This window comes from Colius striatus, chromosome Z (genome assembly GCF_028858725.1).
Source record: "Colius striatus isolate bColStr4 chromosome Z, bColStr4.1.hap1, whole genome shotgun sequence".
In the NCBI taxonomy this organism is placed as follows: domain Eukaryota; kingdom Metazoa; phylum Chordata; class Aves; order Coliiformes; family Coliidae; genus Colius; species Colius striatus.
In genome coordinates this window covers 37,812,100-37,838,096 of record NC_084790.1, presented here as the reverse complement: position 1 = coordinate 37,838,096, position 25,997 = coordinate 37,812,100, and the positions used below count along the sequence as shown (strand labels likewise).

The following is a 25,997-nucleotide window of genomic DNA, read 5'->3' as shown; positions in this document are numbered from 1 at the left end:
ATATGGTTGGAGTGTAACTATTACCATGCATTTGTGAGGCACACAATCTAGACCCGGCAAAAGTGAATAGTGATGCTTTCAGGAAGATAACAGCCCAACTATCTCACTAAGATGACAAAAAGTCGGCTAACTGTTTTGGTTTGCTTTTGTACTACAGATCCTCCTGATATTCCCCAAAACCTCAGCTGTGAAACGTCCAACTTCCTCGTAATAAAATGCACGTGGAAACCAGGCAGGCCCAGTGGACTATACGGAAAACGAAAAACAAAGTACAGTTTATTTGAAAGGTAAACCAATTTAGCACTAAATGGAGTGAAAAGGACTGGAATATATCCACTGCTGCCTGTGAGTTACTGCACCAAGCCTATTTAAATGAGGTAGTCTCCATTATTGAGAGCCTAAAATACTTTTCAAGAGCTTATGGAAGTTGAAGCTAAACTGAACTTGGAGAATCCTTGTCTAGCTCTGCAAAATGGGAATTAAGGATGACTTTTCCCAGAGTCTTAAGCCGTTATGAACTCATGAGAGAACAAAAAAGACTTAGTGTGTCAACATGTAGGTAAGGCCAATATGAAAATACAGGGAGATGGTAGAAGTCATTCCTAACTTTACAATTTTTTTTGTATGCTACCTGTGTCAGCTCATCTAACAGACATTTACCAAGCTTCCGCTATGCAGGATGACAGAAACTCCTTGAGGAACAATTGTAAGACAGGCCATGGGGCATTTCCCAAAGCCTACTGGGAAAAACAGAAATAAGCCTCCAGCACTGAGAACCCAGATAGTGTAGAGCAGGCAAAGTGCATGTTACCTGGAAAACATTGAAAAGGACAAATAACACTGACATCATCCACAGAAAGAAGTGAAGACTGATGTGACACTAGTTTGTCTTGCATCATAGGCCATGTAAAGCCTTAAAAGTGAAGAATCTTTGTTCTGGAATAGCAGTTCCAAGTGGTGTTCCTTGGGGGCTATGATTAGAAGTTAGCAATGAGTTAACAAAATTCCTGTGGTGAGAAGGCTCCACTGTAATACCAAAGGAGTAGTCAGGGAAGGGAGCCACAAAGACCCGAGTCCCACAGACTGGTGGGAAATGGCCTAATGGTGGCTTTTAAGCAAGTCAAGAGGCAATGAAGATTGAGTTACCATCACAGATGTCATCCAAGGTGCTAGTATTAAAAAAGCCAATGGGTAAGCCATGGACAAAACAGAGCAGATATTCAAAGCTATCCATATTGAGCTCATAAATAAGAATGCAGATCAGACTTTTTTCACTCAGCCCAAAGCAGTGAAGAGATTAATGTGATACATTTCAGGTTAAATATTCTCATCCTTGTTCTCAGCCCACACTGCTCTATTGAAGTTGAGAGTATGGTGCAGAGAGATCTCAGAGTTTAGCTAGAACACAATAAAAATGCCTGCAGAAGTAAATTAACTTCTGCTACTAAATGAGAGGTTTACACAGATTGTAGTTAAAGCAACTTCTATACATACATATATACAGATACAGACTTTAGATTTTACCCCTAAAGATGTACCTCTGGTCTTCACTGTTACAAGATGGCCTCTCCTGCTTTTCATATAAAAATAGGTGGGACTAATAGATGTATCCCAGGTAACAAACCTTAGTTTACTTTTGGCAGGTCTGGTAGAGAGACATCATGAGTATCTCATCTCCCTAGTTCAGAAGGCAATTAAGAACGTTCTTTAAATGCAAATGTATGCCGATCTGAACTAAGATACTTTAAATCAGAATCTTAGTTGTGGCTTGTGAGGTGGTTTTACAGGACCTACCAGTTTTCCAGGCTTTTGAGAAGTGAGAGAGAGAAGATAAATGTTACGCTAGTGGAAGAGGCAAGTTTCATGTGAGGACATGGCAAGTTGTGACTGATGCCACTTTAACCTGCATTGTGGTGTTAGATATGCCTCTGCAATTAAATCATTCTGTAAGCTGCATGTCAGTGAGTCCATTGTTCTTTACAGTGTTTTTGGTCTAGACTTCTGACATGCTAGAAATTATCTTATTAAAAAATTAAGCTGTTCTGCCGCTCCTTCCCCCTTTTTTTTTTTTATTTCGTAGACTGTCTGGTAAAATTGTTTTGTGTGAAGTCAATGAAATGAGCAGAGAGCATGTCTGTGACTTTCCAGTACTCGCCAATCAGAACACCTATGATTTCACATTAGGTGCCTTCAATCCTATCGGACAAACAGAGTCATCACTGTTGGTGGATTTAACTCAAAGAAGTAAGTCTTAAGAATCGCAAAGGCAAAAAAATGTGATTCCTGTGTGCTCATTGTTTGGTTTGGGTTTGAAGGACACTGTTGTGGTATACTTGTCATTGTTTTACTTTATTGCCACTAGTATTTTGCCGTGTTCAATAATTTGAACTTGAAAAGAAAATAGCTTACGACATGTCCCAAGACAAAGGTTACATGTACAGGGAGATGCCCATACTCCACAGCAATGCTGCGAGATGGGATACACTGTTATGTGGAGAAGTGCTACTTGCAATCTAATAATTAGCCAACTACTGCTTTTATATTACTCCATATTCTACTACATGTCAATAGTTAAAATTTAGGTATAGTTTTATGAAATATAACTGACCCTGTATTTCACTGTCTACTTATGGGGCAAAATATTATGCAGTTTTACAACAGCAGAATTTGGAGCATAGAAAGTATAGCATTTAAAGGTAAAATGTAGTATCCGGAGTATTAAGCTGCTGCTGGTAATAGCCATGACCATCTGCTGTCGTGGTTTGCAGAAAGAAATCACTTATTTCATTATACCTTCAGTTTAGACAAGTAAAGGGAGAAGATTACCACCTTTCTAGCACCGTTTTCCATCAGCCTCCACAACTACAGCTGAGGATTCAGGGGTTCCTAACGGTAACAGCATTCTGCCATTTTCTCTGAAAAATTGAATTTAAATGTGAAGATGATGTGGGGTTTTTTGTCCATGTCCCCTTTCAGCTAGCCTAAGATTGGAATTGTCAGAGTGAACTGGCAGATCCCAGGAAAGCATAATTTGTTTCTGATGGTTATAAACTGGGCTGTTTTGCACCCAGTCAGTAAGATTGCTACTTATTATTTTTTTCTCTTCCCTTTCCTCACTGTCCACTTAATTCCCAAAATAGAGTACGTATTTTCTTAAGGGTAACTGGACCAATTCCAACAGTACAGATTTTTTTCTCTGATAGCTATGAATAGTAGTACTGGATATTATTGAAAAAAATCCATTAAAGGAGTTTTGGAAGAGGTCATTTGGGCATCATACCCTGTCCTAGTCTGCAGATTTTAAGTTCTAACTTCACAGAAGGTGAACAAAGTTGAATGAATTTCATCCATCAGTATGGTCCCCTGAAATAGCTAATGTTCTGCTTTTTAGATACGGTCAGTAGGAACGGAAATGTTTTTTTGTGTCTCCAGCTCCTTATCACACATGCCAGTATGGTTAGCCTTAAGTAATTCTGTTTCCACATTTGATAGCTGAAATGAGCATCAGGAATGAGACTGTGGGTGCTTTCCCAGCACAGCTGTCCTAATTGCTGATCAGATAATTTATTTATCCTTTGGATTCTCTTTGATCTTTTAAAATTAGACTTGTCTGAACTAAAAAGAATGAGTTTTTCTTAGAATTGAGGGTTTCTTTCCTTTATTTTTTAAGTTCACCCAAAAACTCCAGAAAAATTAACTGTTTCTGGGAACAGCTCTACAAGTGTCCATCTACATTGGTTTATAAATGGCAGCTTTGCTGAGATCAGGCTTCTCTGTCAAATTGAAATTAGCAATGGCCACTTTGAGCAGAAACTGGTAAGTGTTACTTTTAATGGATTTTTTTTTCTTTTTTTTTTTGGCTCAGATGTAAAAGTAAAAAGAAAAGTAACTGTGAAATTGTTGTGGGGCATTTTGAAGATGTTTTCAGAAGCTTTTGCATCCATTTGAGAGATTGTTGGCTTTTTTTATATTTTAAAAGTTGTTTGGCTTTAGAACTGCACAGTTAATTGCATCTTAAAGTCACTTAGAGTCCAGCTTTTGGCAGCTGTGATGCACATGTGTTGTTATTAGATTCAGTAGAAAATATTCCCAGGCTTAGGATTTCTTTGAGTAGTTGTGAAACTGAAACATTCCCCAGACTTGCACCATTTTAATAGTAATAGGAAAGGGTAGTCATAGAAGGTCATAGAACAGAGATCACCTGAGTAAGACTTAGATACTGTCTTTTGAAGGAAAAATGACTGCCTAGGAGGAAGACTGCATGAGAAACATCTGTGCTCAGACAGACTGTCTTTGCCATGCTTCTGTGCATGTGTCTTGGGAAAAACTTCATTGCCCAACCAGTTCCGTGTGCACGTGCACAGTGGAAGTGCAGGTTCTGAACTCGAGGTGAAATCCTGGGCTGCCTCATGTGAGCTGAAGTTTTGTGGTATGTGGAAGAGAGGAGGACTGGATAGGTTAGATTAGGTTAGGGAAGCAACAGCCTCCTGCTGCGTGCAGAGCTCATGCCGTTGAAGACTCATCAGTGTTCTCTCTCCTTCTTGTGCTTTATACTTCCCAAGATGCTACCTACTGTCATAGTTCAATTTACATGACTTTATTTGGGCAGACCTCTGAAAATTTTTCATTAACTTCTTCGTAAGACTTGACTGCAGGTCTTTTTTTGTACTGTTGGTATTTTTAAGGAAAAAAAAATCACTTCTTTATATGTTGGCTTTCAGTGTAACCAAAAAAAAAGTATGCATCATGTCAATTTCTGCAAATTTCTAACAGCACAATGTCTCCATGGCTGGTGGGAAATTCTCAACTTACACAGCTCAGCTGAACATGTTGCACCCTTATACCAAATACCAGTTCAGGGTGCGCTGTTCAGCTGCTGACCACTTCTGGATGTGGAGTGACTGGAGCAGGATAGAGGAGCATACAACACTGGAAGCTCGTAAGTGTATTTAATTCTTTGATGACAAAATGTTGAACTTGTGAAGCTATATATTTTTAAAAAAAGAAAATTAGCCATCTAAAAACCTAACTTTTTGATAGATGGGAAATTACCTACTGTGCGACTCAGGAAAAAAAGACAAAACTCTTTTTTTTTTTTTTCCCCCTTAGCTCCTGCAAGAGGACCAGATATCTGGAGAGAAAGAAGTCCCTCTGGAAAAAGTCTAAAAATCTTCTGGAAGGTCCATAGAACACTTTAAGTTTGAAAATATTATGTAATGTAACTCAATGAAAAACTATTTGCTTACATGTTTATGAATGACTAAAGCTTATAGTCAATAAATTGGTCCGTGTTTCTTACTTTTTGTAGAACCATCCATTGAGACATATATTTTTTCTCCAATTGAGAATATTGTTAAAGTATTATAATTGAAACATAGCCTTGAAAAGCATTTCACAAGAAGAATTACATTTTAATACATCTCAACTGAAAATTAAAAACTTACTATGTGTTTATTGTTGAAGTCATTCTTGAATGACTGTTTTTCTGCCTTATAGTCCTGTACAGTCATCAGAGTAGAGCAGAACATTACATTCATGTTATCGTATGTCTTCTTTGGTTTAGTCTGTTTTGGTTTTAAAGCATTCCTTGTCTGTTCATAGCCTTTATCCCTGTCTGAAGCCAATGGAAAAATAGTGTCTCACGAAGTGTCCTGTTACCTGCTAGAGACACCGGTGGAGTATAAAGAAGTCACCGAGCCCTCAAACAGTACTGAGATAAAACTTGGAAGAAATGACTGTGTAATTAGTGTTGTGGCCAAAAACCATGCAGGCTCATCTCCTCCATCAAGGATAACAAGCATGGAACTTCCAAGTGGTAAGCGCTCCTAGTGGAGAGATAACACCTTCAAATTTTAGGGAGTACCTGGGTGAATATGTTTATTGGAAAATAAGATAGAGATATGCTTGCTTTGTTTCTCGTTCATTTCTCCACCCAAATCTACTGGATGGGAAGTAGAAAAAAAAAATGACTGCTTTGCTTTTAGTGTAATGTCTTGCCAATTAGTTGTACTCCCTGCATAAAAGAAGAGTCACAATGTGAGTCTCTGCAACTATGTTCCACTTTTCTGGAGACATCCCAGAAACAACAAGGATGAAGCTTCAAAGTATTAGTGTCAATCTCTGATGTTTAGGGAACTCAGGTTCAATCTATGTGTTCTTGTTGAAATGCTGAAAATTGTTAAATGATATAGAGAATCAGAATAAAGTTTTGGGACTCTTGTGTGGCTTTTTAAGGGAAGAATTGTCAGTTCAATGCCTGTGAGATCTGCAGGAGAATATTAATTGGGCTGGTTGGTTAAAAGCATTGCCATCCTTGAGATGGTGTTTGAAAAGGAGGTAGGACTTTAGTTTCCCAATTAAAGCACTGCCATTCTTGCTGCAGCCTTTTGTAAAGGGAAATAGCTGAGATATAGAATTATTTTCTGCTCCTAAGACTGATCTTGGAGAGATTATAATACTGCATGTGGCTATTTAGAGTCCATGAGCAGTGGAAAGAGTGTAATCTCCCAAAAGCTCAAACCTTCAGCTCTAGATCTGGCTGATATAATTTCCAGGAGGACAAATTTATGCAGCGAGGCCCCTGTCTGCTTGGGGCATGTGTGGTGCTGCTTCTCCTTCCTCGCCCAGAGAGCAGGTATCACAGCTGCCTATTTTGCAGCTCTGGTTCTGATAAGACAGTGCTTTCTCTTATAAGAGGAAATGTGCTTTGTGGTTCACAGTGAGAGAAAAAACAAGTCTATTTCTATGCAAAGGAAAACTATTCCTCTGGATGTTTCTCGTCCTTCTCCAAAACACTAGTACCCAAAAGTATATTCTTAGTCTGCTTCTTGGAGGGAAACATAACTGTATGAGACAGTGGAATGAATGAAAATGCTTTTGTATCTCTCCTTCAGCAGTGAAAGAACAAGAGTCTGTCAGTCAGGGAGTTCTCTGTAATAGATTTGTAGTGTGCAATGGCAGCTTTCTCTTGAGTATCTGAGATTCTCCTTGGTGTAACCTAACTTACACTCATTGAAGATTTGCTCCCAAGTTGTTATAGGAATTATCTGAGTCACTGAGAGGAGTCATGAAAGATGAATCATTTACTGAACTGGATGACATTTCTGCCCAAACATGTTTTCTGGCTGCTTCCTGTGTAGAGTCTGAAAGTGCTTTTAATGTCTGTATGAAAGCAGTAGCTCTGAAGCTTGAGATCTGCTGAGGTTTTGTAAAAACTGCAAACACAAATAAGATGTACTCTGCCTTAATTAATTTGCCACTGTCTCTGAACAGTGCTCTGTATAGTCAGGGCATATAATCTGGCTGTTACATGGTCTTCTACCACAGTAGTACTGTAATGCTAGCAGTTATTTCTACTAGTCTAGCTTGCAGCTATAAATACAACAAAATGAGCAGTACTGCCCTGAATGACTTTCTAGTCATCGGGCTCAGGAAATAAAACACTGTGTGTATTTAAGCGTTTTTTAGAGAGTGTGCTCACTGTCAGTAAAAAGTCTTTCTTGTAGGGAGGAAAATTAAAGCAGTCTTTTTAGAAATATGCTGTCTTCCAGCATCACTGGATTCATAGGAGAAAGTATTGAAAGATTTTTGGACTTGATTTGCTTTTTTTTTAATCATATGTGTCTTTCTTGCCATGCGCAAGCTACGAAAGGATTGTACACTTATCTGTATGTTAAGATTTTTTTTAAATAGATGGGCCTTCCACATTCACAGCACGTCTGTGAGAACAAAGTTTTAACAGCACTGGTTCTTAAAAACTGCCCTTGCCCTTCAGCCTGCCATAGTTTATGGCTTTAATAACATGAAATAATAGACTCCATGGGGAGCATAAATGAGAACACTGAAAAAGGAAAAACTGAAACCCTGAGATTGTTTTTGCAGATCTGCTATGGGGCCACAGCTGTTGTGGTGGCTTTTGGAAGACATCCCTTAGCTCAGCAGGGCCTCATCTGATGGGCAGCTGAGGAGAAAAGCTGCAGGAATCAGAAGTCTTTCCCAGATCTGATCACTTCAAGGGCAGCTAAACCTTTGATAATCAGAATCAGGAAAAATAGACTGAAGGCAAAGTTTGTATAGTTTCTTTTTTTAATTTACCCTTGGTAGCCTCCGTAAATTTAACCAGTGTCTTGACTTTAGCTGTTGATTCTCCATGAAAAATGGTTGTCTGTGGTCGGGCGAGTGACAGCAAGACACTTGAAAGAAACAGAAAGCAAACTGTTTGATGAAATGACAGCAGGAATTTACAACTGGAGGCTGTTGCCAAATTGGTGTCAAGTCAGATTTGAACCTGACATCTGCTATAAATCCTTACCTTCAAAAAGTGCTTTTTAAGCTGCAGTCCTTCTCATCATCATACTTAAGACTGGCTGAGGGATTTGCTACAGGCTACATTTGCAGAAGGCATAGCTGAGTGCACCACTTCAAATTTCACAGTACTGGGAGCAAAGTACTTCTCATTCTTAGAAATGACTGCAGTTTATTAAACCTTTGTGCTGTGGCTGGAAGGCGAAATTTCTTTCAGCCTGGACTGCAGGAAAGTGTCTGCTCTCTCATGGATTTTTTGTTCCCTTTTTTGCAGACAATGTCAAAACAGATCGAGCCGTGGCAATGGGGAATGGAATTTATATTTCTTGGAATTCTTACCCCAACATGACCTGTGGCTACATCGTAAAATGGTGTCATTCATCTGGATCTGAACCCTGTAGTGTGGACTGGCAGAAATTTCCTTCAAATACAACAGATGCAGTGATAAAGTCTGGTAAGTTGGAAATAAGTTTTTGTGAATCTTTCTCATTGACTGCCTGAACAGCGAGTGGAATGGGAGCAGCACCAGTGCTATAGGTACTGCTGTGTGTATGTTGTGTGTAAATGAAGCCCTTTATTGGAACTGTTTTAATTTCTTACAAATTCATTTATTGCCAAATCAAAATATCAGTCTTGACTGTTATCCTTCTGTTTGTTAGCTGTTTTGAAATTGCCTCTTCTGGCTACACCAAACAACTTCCTTGCTCAGACAAATGCATAATAGTTAATCTAGGGTTTGGGGTTTTGTTTAGATTCTAAACATAAACAGTGTTACTTAGGATGGAGGAAGAGTTTTAACATGAGACAGATTTTTTTAAAAGTGTGACCTCCATGTGTTTGCTTGCTGTCAGCAACTGAAATCTCCTGGAACGAGGAACATTCCAGGTCTTTCAACGTTGGTGGGCAGATCAGGGAAATGAAACTCAGCTGTGGTAGGGCTAACAGGAGAGGAAAGACGGGACCCAAGAAAGATGTAGGATTTTTCTCTACTGTCTAAAAGGGTATATATTTTCTTTTTGGTAGAGTTTGGTATATAAAGTCTCCATTAGAGAAAACAACTTAGGCCTGTGTACGTAGGAAAGGGAAGCAGCGGGCAGGTGTGGGACCTGAGATAGAGAGGAAGTAAGTTTTCCTGATTGCAGTTACAACACTGCATCCATGTTGTTTTCATTTGTGCAGGCTAGAGCTTGCTTTTTCTAAGCAGACAATGCTATGTCTGTGCAGTAATATGATGTTCTAGTCCTGATCTCTTCCCCAGGAATCTTCTTTCAGTATTTTGTGGGAGTTGGCAGGCTGCTAGATCTGAGATCAAACTGGCAAACCCACCTTTATGCTTAGTCCTGGCTGGAGAATCTCTCAGGCTGGACCTGAACTCTTGCATAACCCACTTGACTTCTGTAGGGTTTCACAGTGGCATCTTGTTAAAAATCTTGAAAGTAGTGTGCACCCCTGACTTGAGGAAATCCCAGAAAGTCCTACATTATTTACATCTTATAGTGTCAAACACCTATGCCTCCACCAAAGACACATGAAATGGAAGTTTGATGACTATCTGTGTTTTGTAGAGTCAGTTCAGGGCTGGAGTCAATTGCTAAAGTGTTCTACTGTCATTTTTGAGTGCTGTGAGGTTTTTTTGGTTTGGTTTTGGTTTTTTTTTTCCCCTGCAATGAGCCTGAGTATTTCAAAATGGATTTGTATTTCTGAGGAGGAGGTAGGATCTGCATGGCTGCCATGGGAGGAAAGGAAGGGGATTGTTTCTGGTAACTTCAGTTTGTGATTCCCCATGGAAAGAGCAATTTATGCAATTTGAGTAGCTCGTTTTGAGTCCTGTTTGTTTAGTCCAGGAGCGAGATTTGCTTACTGTTTCTAAACTGCCTCTGAAGGCAAAGCTTTTATAGGAATTACAAGTAGGGACAGTATTTATACCTAATGCTGTGGTCCAAGGCTTTGTAATGTTTTTAATATGTATTTATGTAAGTCTGCATTGTATGAAAGCTGAAAGTATCACCCTTTTTAAGTGAAGTACTCTTACAGCAATTCTCTCTTGCAGATCTGTTCAGACCTGGTGTGAGATACGACTTTTCACTGTATGGCTGCAAATCCACTGGATATCAGTTATTGAAAAACATAACTGGGTATATGAAAGAGCTGCGTAAGTGCACTTTATTGCTCAGGATCTTTACAAAGTGAAGTTAGACTGTCTGGTTTTAGCTCGGTGTTGGCTGAAGATAATTTGAGACTAAAATCCTCATACAGTACTATTGACTTCTTCTTGTTCTCAGTATATAATTGCAAGACACTTTTCCAGCCACTTCCAGTTCGGAGCATGCAGTAACACTGTTCTCCAGCTTGTGTGGAGACACAGGGTGTCACAGAAGTTGTCTCTGAAGACAGTGGTCCTCAGAGTTGAAGACATAAGCGTGTTGTGAACCAGTGAGAAGGGATCACTTCTGCAGGAGAGGAGGGAACTTTTTTTATCAAGTCAAAATAAGCTTGTGAGCACATTTGTCACAGCTCAGCAAATGTAAAAACTCTCCACAGCATTTTTGTTTAAAAGCACTAAGAGATAAAGACTCTATTGATTCTTGAGTACAAGCCACTTTGAGAAATGCACTTGTAGACCCTCCTGTACCAGGCCCATCTGGGTAACTGCAGTTTGATACAGGGCTGAGCTTTGCTTGCCTGGACATGCATTAGTGTTTGAACGCTTTGTGCTCCCAGGTGTTTGAATAGGGCTTTACTCTTTAACATCACAACTGTATTGTATTGTGCCTACAGCACTCATTTAACTCTGGAGATTAATGTGTTTTCTGCTAAAAGAGTTTGATCGAAAAACTGATCTGCTGACATAATCTGAGCCCGTGGAAATACTGTTGTTTATTTCATTGCAAAGGTGAGGTTACCAGAAACTCAACTTTCCAGACGTTTGTATCTCTGTAAAATTTCTGAGGGATTCCCCAGAATGTTTTTGCCTATGTCTTGTCAATAGACGAGATGCTTTAAAGGTGAAAGGATAAAGATTGTGAGGGGCTACGAATGAGCTGAACATGCAGAAGAAGCTGAGAAATGTCTTCACTTTGAAAAAGAGCATAGATTCAGTCTGAAATTTCAGACTTGCCTGCCTTCGGATAGATTACTATCAACATAAAAGTAGATGCATTCTTAAACATGAGTTCAGTACTGGTAGGCAGATGAATGCCAAATGTCAGACTAAGTCCTGATGCATATGATTTTACTCAGTATCTCCTGTAGGACTTCCAGGGACTTCTTTTGATGCCTTCTAAGAGTAGCTCCTGTAAGCTGATAATAGATTTGCGTGATGGGAACGTGAAGTTTGTTTAATTTGAAGTCAAGCTATGAAGTCATAGAGTTAAAGCCTTTAAAAGCTAGAAAATCTGTTGCAGGAGGAAGTGTGTTAATATATGTGGGTCTCTAAGGTGGCTGTCCAAGGAGAGATTTTTCTTTCAGCTTCTGTTAGTAGCTAATACTACAGTGTTTAATGAGATGGACATAAGTGATTTTTGTGATATTGACAGCTAAGTCTTTTCACATGTTCTTTACAGTTAGGGACAAGTATTCAGGAGAAAGTTGAAAATGCTAGCCCTGAAATAAAACTGATTAAATAGTTACATGGATTCAGCATTCATTGATAAAGTGGTTTCTTACCAGCTTTTTCCTTCATGATTCTCCCTACAGCTCCAAAACGTGCACCAAATTTTACTGTAGAAGAAACTTCTTCAGATTCTATATTGGTAAAATGGGAAGACATTCCTATTGAAGATTGTCAGGGGTTTTTAGAGGGATATCGGCTTTCCTTTGCAAAAGGTGAAAAAGATGCTTTAAAGCCTAGACTTTTGGAATCAGGTAAATGAAATCTATAGGTTGCAGTTTCCTTGGTCAAGCTGTTTGTTTGTCTATTTAATAACTGAACTTTTAAAGAAAGATGCTTTATTCATAGTTTAGTTGCATTACTCACTGGCATAATTTGTGCCTGTAATAAAGGCATTTGAAATAATCACCTCCTTATGTGGTTAGCACGATTGTTTTTTAATATAAGGCAAAAGCCAAAGGAAACTCTGTCTCACTGGGGCTGTAAAGCTATGCAGTGACTAAGTGGCAATCTAATGGACTGTCCTGTGTATACAGATACGCTGGGTTGATGAGGCACAGGGAAGGCTACATGGCTTCATTTAGATTGATGTACCCTTCCAGTACCTATCCTGTAAGGACAACTCTGTACAGAACTGATGCCTGACTCACATTACCATAAGCAGACGAGCAGAAGTGTAAGAAACTGAAACCAAACTGCAGCAACAGCACACTTCTGTGCTGTTTGGTGCTGTGTAAGCAAACAGCACTGCTAGGATTCAATATTTCAATTTCACTTTACATAGACTGTTCCTCAGATTCATATGCTGACTTCACGAAAGCCTCACTAAAGCTGAGGCTGTCTTTGTGAATCCTTTCTTACAAACTTATGCTATTCTTGTCACAAACAGGGAATCCAGAACTTAAAGTTAAGAATATCACTGACTTAACAAAGAAGTCTTTGAAAATACTTGATCTTCAAGGCAAAACAAGTTACCAGCTGGACCTCCAAGCCTACACAGCTGGCGGGTTGAGCCCACCAAACAGCCTCTATGTGGTGACAAAGGAAGACTGTAAGTTGAATAACCCTGTTCAATAATAATGTTCAGCACAGAGCTCAGCTTATTTTGGGTTTTTTCTGGTACCTAGAATCATAGAATGGTAGGAGTTGGAAGAGATCCTTTAGAGATCATCTAGTCCAACCCCCCTGCAGAAGCAGGTTCACCTAGATCAAGTTGCATAGGAACATGTCCAGGCAGGTCTTGAAGACCGCCAAGGAAGGAGACTCCACAGCCCCTCTGGGCAGCCTGTGCCACTGCTCTGTCACCTGAACAGTGAAATAGTTTTTTCTTACGTTTAAGTGGAACTTTTTGTGTTCCAGCTTCATCTCATTACCCCTTGTTCTGTTGCTAGCTACTATAGAAAAAAGGAATCTCCCCTCAGTCTCCTCTTCTCTAGACTAAACAGCTCCAATTCCTGGAGCCTTTCCTTGTATGAAAGATGTTCCAGTCCCCTTGTTGGCCCTGCGCTGGACTCTCTCCACAAGTTCCCTGTCCCTCTTGAGCTGAGAAGTCCAGAACTGGACACAGGACTCCAGATGAGGCCTCACTAGGGCAGAGTAGAGGGGGAGCAGAACCTCCCTTGACCTGCTGGCCACACGCTTCTTGATGTATCCCAGGATGCCATTGGCCTTCTTGGCCACAAGGGTACATTGCTGGCTCATATTTAGCTTCTTATCAATCAGGACTCCCAGGTCTCTCTCTGCAGAGCTGCTCTCCAGCAGGTCAACCCCCAGCCTGTACTGGTGCATGGGGTTGTTCCTTCCCAGATGCAGGACTCTGCACTTGTCCTTGTTGAAGCTCATGAGGTTCCTCTCTGCCCAGCTCTCAAGCCAGTTGAGATCCCACTGAATGGCAGTACAGCCTTCTGGGGAATCAGCCAGTCCTCCCAGTTTGGTGTCATCAGCCAACTTGCTGAGGGTACACTCTGTCCCCTCAGCCAGGTCGTTGATGAAGATGTTGAACAAGACTGGCCCCAGAACTGATCCCTGTGGAACTCCACTGGCCACAGGCCTCCAACTCGATTCTGTGCCATTGATCACCACCCTCTGGGCTCTGTCATTCAGCCAGCTCTTGATCAACCTCACTGTCCTCTCATCCAAGCTACATTGCCTGAGCTTTCTGAAGAGTATGTTATGGGAGACGGTGTCAAAAGCCTTGCTGAAGTCAAGGTAGATGACATTCAGTGCTCTCCCCTCATCTATCCAGCTGGTTATGCCCTCATAGAAGGCTATCAGGTTGGTCAAACAGGATTTTCCCTTGCTGAAGCCATGTTGTCTCCCCCTGAGAACCATCTTTTCCTTCATATGTTCAGTGATGACATTCAGGATGAATTGTTCCATCACCTTTCCAGGGATGGAGGTGAGACTCACCAGCCTGTAGTTTCCTGGGTCGTCCTTCCTGCCCTTTTTGAAGCCTGGAGTGACATTGGCCTTTCTCCAGTCCTCAGGCACCTCGCCGAGGTAGTTTAGGCCTACAGCTTAACTTTCAGTTTGTTTACTTGGTTATTTTTAAATAGAAAAATTGATACACTTAATTTGAGGAAAAGATTCTTTCCTTTTACAGCTACCTTGAACTTCAGGTAATGTGTGCAAGAAAAATGAGTTCTATACTGCCACTAAATATGGTGTAGTCTAAGATTAGTCTTGTGAAGCAGCTAGTTGGTTTTGTTGGTTTCCGACGATGAGTATCTGCTAATGCGATGGGAAGAAAAACATTGTGGAAATATTTACCAGTTTTAGAATTATAAACAGATGCGTTTCTGCTTTGAATTCAGTTTTACTGATCCCCTGACAGAAAGAAACCCAGAAAGATACAAAAAAAAAAGAGGTTAACATAGAGGAATAAAGAGAAGAAAAAACTCATATGAAAGACTAAACACTGGGGTGCAACTAAAATACATGAAAAATCAAGTGAAGCTTTTAACATCAGTGCAAGAAGGCACTGGGAATGTTTTCAAACTGAACCCTAGGAATTAAGGGCATTGTAAACCATGTTATAAAGGGCAGTGCAGTTTATACAAAGCTACTGACATGTAACAGCCATTACCAGAGATTTGACCAGCTCAGGTAACATGAAAGTGCAATTCTAATCCTTACTGTTCTGCAGTGGCAATAAGTCTTGTGTTGTATATACATGGAGCCTTTCACAATTAAGAAATCTGAGAGAGGTAGCTGCTGATTCCTGTGGTTCTCACTGAATCAGTTTTGTTTATGGTTGGACTTTTGCCTTTCCAGCAAAGGGGAAAGTGTATGGTGTAGGTCACTGTTTGCAGGCCAAGGTAAGTTTGATGAAATGGTCTCTAACCTGTGAGAATGTTAGAAAAGGCATAAAATCTGCTGGCAACCGTAGGTATACATTTACTGTCTTTTCTCTTTTTCATCCCTCAGCTATAGGACTAATCATTGCAATTCTCGTCCCTGTGGCAGTGGTTGTACTGCTTGGAGTAGTGGGCAGCATCTTCTGCTACCGAAAGCGGGAATGGTAAATGCCAGCATTCAGTTCTGATCTTTTCCTGCATGTGTTTGCTCCAGTGCTAGACTTTTCCATGATTTTAGTTACTCTTTATTTTCTCCATGTATCCAAATATGTCAGTGGACTTAGTTGAAAGGTGGGTGGCAAAAACACACTATAGAAAGTAAAGGAGAAATTGAGCTGGAGAGAGGTTAGAGTGAGGAATGCAGAAAGGTTTTGAGGAGACTGTCTCCCAGTGAGCACCGTTTGTAAATAGCACCCAAATAGAAATAAGCTGGAGACACTACAATTTGTGAGCCGTCCACAAATGCTTAGGTAGACATCCCATCTTCAACTTTTCATAAATGTGCTATATCAAGTTCTTCAGTTTAAGTGAAATAAAAAAAAGTGTTTCTGATTTGCCCATTAAATACTCACTGAAAGTGTAACACACCAAATCTTTGTGCCAGATGTCTCCAGTATTCTGAATTAAAGGGAAATGTTATGACTCCTTTTGTGTATTTGCAGTCTATTTTAGGGCTTGGTAACTTTTAAAAATTTGTTCTTTCCTCTTTAAAGGATTAAAGAAACATTTTATCCTGAGATCCCAAATCCTGAGAACAGTAAGGCACTACAGTTTCAGAAGAACATCTGTGAGGTAACCCTCATTTTAAATCTAGTACTTTAAGCTACTTTGGGGGAATGAGGGGCGTGTGAACAGGACAAGTTACTGAGCAACTTTTATCAGGAGCTATCTAGAGATTTCTTGTCATTAATGAAGTTACTTGTAATGTTTAAACTAGGAAAGGACTGCTGCATTTCTCATTACCACACTAATGTGAAGTGTCAGTACATGATAGTGATGTGGGAGTAACATACTCATCTTTGTCGTAGTGTTAGGAAAAGTACTAAGTGTGGAGAAGTGGACATATCCTCAACCTCCTGGTAGAGGTAATAACTGGAACTGGGCATAACATTTAAACAATCTTCTCAAATGGGTTATACAAGCTGAGATTTGGGGAAAGAGTTCTGAAACACTTACTGCAAGACCTTGGAATCTCTCTAACTTGGATAAAATACTTTTAATGTTAAGAGGAATATATGATGAGCCAGAAATAAAAGAGAACTAAACCTCTCCTTTTGTGTATTGTACTAATGGTAGTGAGAGGAATCCCAGCCACAAGACAACATACTAGTTTAATTTGGGCAAGTTGTTCCTTTCAGGAGTTACAGGTCATTTGGCTTAGTCTCTCTCCTTTCTCCTTTTGTTTTTTTTTTTTCTCCTCAGGGGAGTAAGACACAGAAAACGCTGGAAATGAACCCATGCACCCCCAATAGTGTTGAAGTGGTGGAAACACAATCTGCAGCTCCCAAGATTGAAGACACAGAGATGATGTCCCCAGCAGCAGACACCCCTGTGCCTGAAGATGGTTCTGACTCAGAAATAGAGAACCACGTAGTGGTATCCTATTGTCCACCTATCATTGAAGAGGAGATCTCAAATCCCCCTATGGATGAGCCTGGGGTGTCATCTCAGGTGGTTTATATTGACATCCAGTCGATGTATCAGCCTCAAATTAAACCAAAGGAGGAGCCAGAAATAGACTTAGTGACTGCAGCAGGGTATAAGCCGCAAATGCAGCTGCCTATCAGTGCCCTGAAAATGGAGAGTTGCTCAACAGCAGAGGAAGAATTGGATACAACTGCAGGTTACAGACCTCAAGCAAACACGAATGCCTGGAACATGGACACTCCAGACTCTCCTGGATCAGCTGAAAGCAACAATGAAAATGGATCGTTTGGGAGCCCATGCTCAATTAATTCACGACAATTTCTGCTTCCTTCAAAAGATGATGAAGACTCTCCCAAACCCAGTAATATAGGATGGTCCTTTACACATTTTTTTCAGAACAAACCAAATGATTAACAGTGAGTCCTTGTTGCACCTGAATCTGCCTTCTAAATAAGCTCTTAGTCCTTATGTTGTAAAGAAAGAAGTGCAAAGGGCATGGATTATTCTTGGAGACAGTCAGCAGAGGTTCTATTAAGCTGAATATTTCTACATTGAGTTAGCAAGAGTGTTTATGCTCCATTTTAATAGAGGCCAAGAGGTCAAAGTTATAGCAATTTAGTTATTACTCTAGTAAAATATATTGGATAATAAGGCATATTGAGTTTAGAGCTCCTGATAATCATAGTCAAAGAACTTTTTCTACCTTCACATAGTGCTCCAAGATTAGTATGATCTCATGCAACTTATAAGTTGGAAAGATTGCTTTGCTTTCTTGTAGATGTTCTCAACTGTGCATTTTCAAATGATGCAGCCCCAACATGTTTCCTTACTGAAGGTTTCACCTCAGCCTAACACAAAGAAACCATACAGCTGGAAACCCTTGAGATCTTTTACCTAGTTATAAACTAAGGACAAATGAGAGTGCTTTTTTTTTCTTCTCCCTTTCAGAAGGGTATTGTCACTGTTAAACACTTCTGAAGCAATGGCCATTCAAATCTGTTGCTTTTTACCTAGACACTAGTTTCTGTACCTACTGTAAAATGTTTATTCAATGTTTGACTCAGGAGTACAAACTTGGGGAAAAAAAGTGTTAACACTGATTTAAACTTCAAAAAGAACTGCATAAAGTTGTTTTGTTTTGTTTTGTTTTTTTTTTAACTTAGAAAGCTCTGTATTTTTTCTGTCTTCAGTTAAGGAGTTAATCTTTCCTGATATATTGCACTAATGCATTTTGTATTTCATAGCTTCATCTCCAGATTTCCTGCTTAAAATTGGTACAGTACTCCATTAATCCCCAGCTTTTGGCGGTCTTTGCACTATACAGTAATGATAAGCCATGGGGAAATCTCTTATCTGCTAACATTAGCTGTCCAAGCAGCGTGGCATGCAAAATTAGAGTTAGTAGTACTAGCTTCTTGAGAACAAATTGCTCTTTCGATGGTCTTTATCACATTAGCTTTGTCACCTGCTGCCTGGCTGTTCTCCAGTATCTACCCAGCAGGATCTTCTCTACAAATCCTACCTGGCAGTACAAGGTGGGATTTTTCTAGTGGCAGGAAGAAACCCAAGGAGGTTTTAGTGCTGCTAATTCTACCTCTGCTTTACCAGACATGTGATGCAAAGTAGCTTAAACGATGTACATTTGTGTGCTTAAAGGAATATTCAGAACAATTATCTTTGAAAATGCGTGTTTTCACAGATGGATCTCTAGGCAGCTGTAATTGTAACATTTCACTGTGTAAACTTCAGACTGCGGCACACAAGAATTTCACAATCTTAGAGGAGGAAATGCTTCCTAACTTACCTGTTTCTTCCTGTAAAACAGTGGTAAGAGGTCAGATGTTTAAGAGCTTGATCAGAAAGGGTGTCCATAAAGTCCTAACCAAATCTTTTCTTCAGGTTTGAATTTCCTGAGCCACTTCATGGTTGTTAGAATAAATACAATGGAGAATGGTTTTCTAAACAAGATCCCAAAACAGATAAGAGGGCTGAAGTGGCTAAGCTACTAGTTGTAAAGGTGCAAGAACAGACCAGGATGATGGCTAACCAGGCAGACACTTGGTCTCCAAACCATGTGATCTGGCCATCAAAATAAATGCAATATTAGGTTAAACCTAATTTAATCAACAGATGGTGCAGTTTCAGATGTCATGATGTCTCTGCCATGTCCATAAAACAAAAATGCAGAGGGATTTAAAAACTGACAAAAAGGCAAAACACTAAATAGCATCCAAGTGATCATCAGTAACAACTGGTTGAGTGTGCCTCCTGGAACTGTGAAGACAGTTAAAATAGTTACGTCTGCAGAACTGACAGAGTGCAAGGTACATCTGAAAGAACAGGAAGTGCAGACAGTATTCTGCTTTTGAGGCGGAATCTTGGAATTAGCGGAGCTGAGTGAAAAGACAAGCAGGAAGTGCAAAGAGCTGGCGTCCATCTGTCACCAGACACCACCACAAGAGAAAGCTTCATGCCTAATCTGTTACTGCCTATTATCAGAACACTAAACTAATACATGAAGCAAAGCAGTTCTGACCCTTGTGCTTGATAGCTGGGAGGTGGCTATATCCTAATAGTAACAACTCTTTCTCACAATATCTCTTTTAAAGGGGATTTATTTTCAGTAGTGCAGGTTTGGCTTAATGTATTTACCTCATAAGATGAATTTAGATTGTCCTGCCATATGCTTTCAATTGAAAGCAGAAAGTGTCATGGACACGAGAGTGTATGGATAGTGGTTTGGGTTTTTTATGGAGCAGTTTCTCAATACAGAGTAGCAATTCCTACTGTATGGTGATGCAAATAAAAACCCCACTCCTATAGCAGAACAGTTGACTGTAAAGAATAACTGTCTTTTTTTATGGCTGTGTATTACAAGCAGCAAAACCAAATTGAAGTCTGAGAGTACTAGCAGCTTTTAATTTGGCAGACGGGAAGCCAAGGCAGCTGCACTCAACAGAGAACACAAAAGAGTTTGCAAGGAGCAGTCAACCCCCTTAGCAGTGCTCCCACAATGAATCCCTTCAACACAAGCATCCCATACTCAGGTCAGCCTTTGTGCTGCTTTTCCTAATCAGTAAAGGCAACAATTTTAAATAATTTCATTTCTTAGTGCTTAGGTAGAGGAAAGTTCTGCAAACACAGGGTCTGCCTCAATGTTACCAAAGTCCTGTCATCTAATTTTCCATCACTCTGGGTCTTTTTTTACAGTTTGTCTGTCTGTGTTTTTGAACTGGTGTCCCGACTTCCAGGGTATAGAGCAGAAGAGGCCTGCTGGTAGCAATGACTTACTGTACATATCAGCTTGTATCAGTAGCACTACAGTGGCGTGGACAGAGGAGAGATACAGGCTTGTGCAGTGTATGTAGCATCATTTACTGCTGCTTAATAGTTATGAACCAGTAAGTAGTTGTCGTTCAAAGCTCAGCTGCTTCAGCTCTGCGGTGTCTTTTGAGCCTATTCAGTGCTGCCAGTGAGGACTTCTTTCAAATGCCTATTTTAAATCTTCCTCAGCGAGTCCAACTACTAGATGGGTAGTGAGAGGTTGTGTGCTAATTTAGTGACCATGTGAAGCCACCCCTAGGCACATGGAGCAGTAAGAATTACAAGGAGTGTCTGGGAACGGACTTTCTTTCTGAGCCAAAGTGCCATGTTAAACCAGTGAAGTGTCTTTAGGAATGTCTTCATAGCCTCTAAATGCATGGATAACAATTGTAAGACTAAAACTTGGGTCTTCACAGGGGATCAGACTCCTTGTATTAGTGCCTTTGAGCTTCCTGGTGAGCCTCATAAGTCAAATTGTTTTTGAAAAATGTCTGTGGAAACTTCAAGTACTGCATTTCCTTACCATCATTTTCTGAAAGATCTTATTCCTTCATCAAGCAGCTATTTTGTTTTAGGGTTTTTGGCTTTTGGTTTTTTTCCCTAGAAGACTAGAAAGTTAATATTTAAAAAAAAAAAAAAAACAAAACAAAACACAACTTCCAGAAGGATATGACCAGGAGTGATAGTGTCCAAAACCCTATTACTCCTAACTCAATGCTTCATCTTCCAGTTGGATCAGTGTTCAGAGATGTCAGGTAATAATGCCAAGCAATTTCTCTCTGAAGCAAATTATTGATCCTGCTGCTTTTTATTTTTGAGCCATGCCTGTCATATGTGACAATTTGGGTTTTTTAATGGGTTTTTGTATTGTTAACTGTGTATGTGGAACATCAGTGGTATTTGATGCAACGTCACACACTCTTCTATTTGACACATCTGTTATTTTTGTCATTCTATGTGCCAGGGGATCTGGGATCTTGGTCTGTTAAATTTGGGGATGATAGATCTGCATGTGATATACCTCACAAAACTACTAGTTAATAAAACAGTAAAGCTAATGTTGCAGGCAGTGAGTTGCCTCCCCTGCTATGTAGTGGCTGCACAAGTAGACTTAGGACCCAATGACTGACATTTGCTGTGGTAGCTGTCATCACGATCTGTAGTTGCTGCTTTCACGGGTGAACCATTTCCAAAGGGAATGAGTAGCTATGTTGCCTGTCATGGCACAGTTGGCAAACACACCATGTTTCTCTGCCTTTTGTTTATTTGGAACACCGGAGCATTCCTCCACTGGGAACGCAGCAGCAGCAAAGCTCCTGTTGACCTGAGTTTTAGGCTGCTCTGCGTGTTCAAGCTGCTTTTTTGCTTTTGATATGTTCAGCTGGGTAAAAGCATAGGGTTGTGGTGTTTTCCTGTGATCTCGTCTTCTAGGATGCTCAGCAGAACACTAATAGTAGCAAAAATTAAGGCAACTGGATGCATTGGAGTTTAGAAGATGTTGAGACATCACTCTGAAAAGGCAATGAGAAATCATGTGCTCTATTTTTAGACAAATATTGTTTTGTAAATAGAATATTTGTATACTTAGAAGTAGGTAGAAATATAGTAAAAGAATTTGAAATACATAGGAAAAACTGAACACTGAAAGAATGAGATTGCTAACAAGGCTTCCTGTACCATGAATCTATCAAGAGCTTCCCATGTAAATAGCATCTTTTGTTCTGCCAGAGTTTTATGAAGAATTCAGTGCAAATGGCATTAATGTTTTTAACACTAAGAAAAGTCCTTACTTCTTACACACAAATGTCCTTACACTGTTAAGTACTGAGGTGTTGTGTGTTGCAGAGGAAGCTGACTTGCAGTCCCCAAAGCGGTATTTTCAGAGCCGTGTACTTCAGCACACGCCTCCCGAGGTGCAGCTTTGTCTGGAGGAAGCAGCTGCTGCTGCACTCCTCCCAGCATCCTACATGTACATGAAGTTTCTGCTGCGGCACGTTCAGCCCTGTGTGGCTGATGCTCAGAGGTGCTGTCGGTGTTTCACAAAATTTGTTGTAGACTTTTGCCTTTCCCTTAGCAAGCTTGGAAACACATTCCCAGACCCCAAATGGATTCAGGAATGTCGGAGTGCTTAAAAACTATTTTCCTCATGCTTAAGCCTGTCTAAATTTTTAAAATATCTCTCTATAAGCTGGCAAACTGTTTCTTCCATAAAAATTTTCTTTCCTCTCCTCCTCTATTTATATAACTCTGGATTTCCCCCAGTGTTTCTAAGATAGCCAGTGTTTGTTTCCTTTTTGCCTGTTGTGCAAACAAATGTCAGATGATATTGGCAGGGGTTTTTCTAGCTTTACAAGTTGTCCTAGGGTGCACGACAATAATTTTTCCCCATAAAACTGTCTGTTAATTCTTTCTGCTTTTACCACAAAAAAAAAAAGTCTCCACAGAACTTTTTTATTTCAGAGGGCCGGGACTCAGCATCCCATTGCAGGTGAGTTGCCCTAGGGGCAGGGTGCTGCCTGAGAGGATGGGGAGAGTTCCACCTCCAGTCCCACCTTCTCCTTGTTGCCAGTGCTACCCAGCTAACTGGTGCAACAGGGCATACAGCATCCTTATTTTTTAATGGGATACCCAGCAGAATCTCTAGGTAGGTTTCTGGTTAGTTCCAAACGTGCACTTTGACTGCTGTCACATGAAAGCAAGCTCCAGTGCAAGCATACACACTGCCTCCATGAGAAGTTTCAATACCTTTGCAACTCATTTGGTCTCATGTTGCATAAAAATGTAGAAGGTAAAACTTACCTTCCTGAAATGTCCTCGTTGGCATTATTTGGGTTGAAAAAAACCTGAAAAACAAATAGCTCAAGCAGGGCAAAGTAAAATAAAAACTGGCAAGGCCTCACTCTTTATAGTAGTAATACAATAAAAAAAGAACCCTTGAAATCACTTTGTCAGTGTTTCCCTAATGGGTTTGGGAAATCGATTCGTGTTTGAAATCCTACTCAAAGGTAACAGCAATTTGAACTTTTGTCATTTTGTGGCTCACAAAACAGTGGAGCTGGTGCAGTTATACAGTACACCTGAAAAAACCCCCACCATTGTACTATAATGCTGTAACTTTTAAAATATATACTGTGAACAAGTTCAATGTTTTTTTAGCTCTTTTTATACCATATTTTTTACAGCATAAATAATTTGTTTAGAGATGTTTTTGTGTTCTGTTTTTACAAAGATTTTAATGGACTTTTGTTTGAATACTAGTGAAAATATTGTTTGCCAACTTGAAGAAGGCATCTATAGAAATTAAGAGAATAAATCAGTAAATCAAGCAGGCAGCGTAGTCTTCCTAACACTAAATCTAATCAGTCATTTAACATATTTCTGTTGTTGAACAATATTGAAGTTTTCCAGCTTTCAAATCTACTATTGAGAAACAAATATTTCTTTCACAAATTAATCAAAATCTTTACAAGGCACTTTAATGAGTAGTAGCATATGAAGTAAAATACCACTTCAACGAAGTGTATCAACGTGAAAGTTTATTAGCTAAGCAGTTAAATAAATACATGCTTGAAAAAGGAAGCATGGGATTGCGTTGGGGAAATAATATTCCAGTGTGGCAGATATCATTTAAGACTAGTCTAACACTAGGATACCAACTTTGCGTATGTTTTAAACCTAGTTTGCTTGGCTGTTGTAACTCCTGTTGTATTGCTTGGGTGTCTAAAAATATGCATGTATTTAACAATTTTGCCATACTATTGCCATGAAATTTAATAAATATATTTTCTTACACTCTTACATGTTTTCATATTCCTTGCCTGCATGTTCATTTTTAAATAGGAGTTAATTTTTGCTCATGCTCCAGTACAAAACAGAGTTATCTTAAGTTTGTGCCAGAGTAAATAAGCACAGGATCTGGCAAGCAAAGGATTTGGCAAGCACAGCCTTGGCTTCTTGATCGGCAGAGCAGGTAGTAATGCAGATACTCTCTGAGCAGCTTCTTCTGAGCACAGCATGACGTGGTGCCTACATACATGATTCACTGGAGCCCTCCTGTTCCTACTACATGATGTGACAATAGGAAGCGGGCCAGCTGACTTACACGTGTCCTACTTGGCTTATGGCTCTAACATTGCTGGGGTTTTGAAACGTGATTCCTCTGCAGGCATGGGGACAGGGCTTGCAGAGATGACCAGCTGGAGGCTCTCCATGGTGAACAAGTCTGTGTGTTGGACATCCCTATTGCAGGATGAAAGGGGCAGGAGGAAGGGGCCCAGGCTATGCACTGTGGAGTTGGTTTGGGTAGGACACTTGCTTAGTGTGTTTGAGCGGAATAATCAGCTTCTATGGTGGCTGTTAACATGCACCATTTATGTTACAGCACGTACTTTTCCTAGCACCAGACAAGGAATTTCATGTCTCATGCAGCCAGTGTCTGAACCAGGGAGTGACACATCGGCTTTAGCAGTGTGCAGACAGCTGCCACATAACAGCACACCACATGATCACATTGTTGCATGGTGGCACTGTGCTCTCTCCATCTCTTTGGAGTCAGTCTGAAAAGACAGTCAATTCCTTGGCTTGCAATAGCAGATTGGTGCAGTATATTGGGTCTGACAGCAACTAGGCAGGACATGTGAGCTCCACTGAGCACTGGGGAGATACAGGATCAAGGGTACTGAGTCCTCTAAGCAGGACTGGAGTAATGTGCTGAAGATGCCTAGGGCTGTGGAAAGGAGAAAATACTTTGATTGTTCCAAAGGTGAAATCCCATAGCTGCACTCTCAAGCCCTGCAGAAGCTTTGGCCAGTGCAGGAACATCAGATAGGAGTTCAAGACTTGTCTGTCACCTGGCACTCAGGTCAAAAAGAAGTAAAAGGATGATGGTTTTGCAACATCTGAAAATACTATGAGTCTTTCAGACCTGCAGTCCTTCAAACCTTGGCAACATCAGACTAATCCTCTTGGATTTGTTATTTGAGAGAGCCCAGGGACATCTGGGCCTCCCCATTGGTTGGCAAGGAGATGCTGATGCGATGGCAGCACCAGAGGAAGATGGAAGTAGTGGGTTTCTTGGCAAGGGTGGAGCGGTGTCACATCCATAGTGGGTGCAGATCACAGAGCCTGGACTGTGTTCTGTGGAGCAAAGGTGTAAGAACAGCTAAGAGCTCTTTAATTTGGGTGCATTTTTAAGGTACCTGGGAACTACAAATACAGTCACTTCTACAAACTGATGAAAATGACGGGCTGAGTTTCTCCCAGTGTCATGGCTGTTCAAAGAAAATAAACTGTGCTCCAAAATCACAGCAACTGAGTTCAAAGGTTGGGTAATGACAGAGAGCATGGACTTCCCATTTTTTGCCATCAGGACAAAGGTAGGAAGAAAGACTTAACCTCCTTGTTGCCTGGTCCTATTTAGCACAAATCCTTATCATCTTCTTGAATCTGTGCTCTCAGCACTGGCTGTTTCTAATGTGACACCAGCTGTAGCATTAGCATCCAGCATTTCCCCACATCTGCAACAGCAGGGAGTTACAACATGTAAATAAAGGTTACACAGTCCCTGTATACGAGGCATTTGTTAGTTCTTAAAAATAACCCAAATCTGTTTTAGTTCAAATAACCAATCATTTTCAAAAGAAAATGGACTGAACATGATAATAAATTGGTAATTTCATTCTTGAATTCTGGTTTGGTGACACCAAGGTTAAAGCTGTATCAAGGAAGAAGCAAGAGAAACTGTAAAGAAAATGTTA

The 25,997-nt window shown here is 40.2% G+C and overlaps 2 protein-coding genes across 4 annotated transcripts in view; one reads left to right on the top strand and one right to left on the bottom strand.

The window, feature by feature from the left end:
- LIFR (LIF receptor subunit alpha) overlaps positions 1-24,039 on the top strand; it is a 54,949-nt gene extending 30,910 nt beyond the window's left edge. For all 3 annotated transcript variants that reach the window (XM_062019015.1, XM_062019014.1, XM_062019016.1), the window contains exons 8-20: positions 158-287; positions 2,081-2,244; positions 3,671-3,816; positions 4,774-4,939; positions 5,110-5,180; positions 5,602-5,815; positions 8,579-8,758; positions 10,355-10,456; positions 12,001-12,168; positions 12,804-12,965; positions 15,341-15,434; positions 15,984-16,062; positions 16,693-24,039. In XM_062019015.1, coding sequence (XP_061874999.1) covers positions 158-287; positions 2,081-2,244; positions 3,671-3,816; positions 4,774-4,939; positions 5,110-5,180; positions 5,602-5,815; positions 8,579-8,758; positions 10,355-10,456; positions 12,001-12,168; positions 12,804-12,965; positions 15,341-15,434; positions 15,984-16,062; positions 16,693-17,331 — 2,315 coding nt within the window. In that variant the 3' untranslated portion in view covers positions 17,332-24,039. The remainder of the gene's footprint in view (positions 1-157; positions 288-2,080; positions 2,245-3,670; positions 3,817-4,773; positions 4,940-5,109; positions 5,181-5,601; positions 5,816-8,578; positions 8,759-10,354; positions 10,457-12,000; positions 12,169-12,803; positions 12,966-15,340; positions 15,435-15,983; positions 16,063-16,692) is intronic.
- Positions 23,484-25,997, bottom strand: part of EGFLAM (EGF like, fibronectin type III and laminin G domains) — an 85,270-nt gene continuing 82,756 nt past the window's right edge. The window contains exon 23 of the mRNA XM_062019017.1: positions 23,484-25,377. Coding sequence (XP_061875001.1) covers positions 25,160-25,377 — 218 coding nt within the window. The 3' untranslated portion in view covers positions 23,484-25,159. The remainder of the gene's footprint in view (positions 25,378-25,997) is intronic.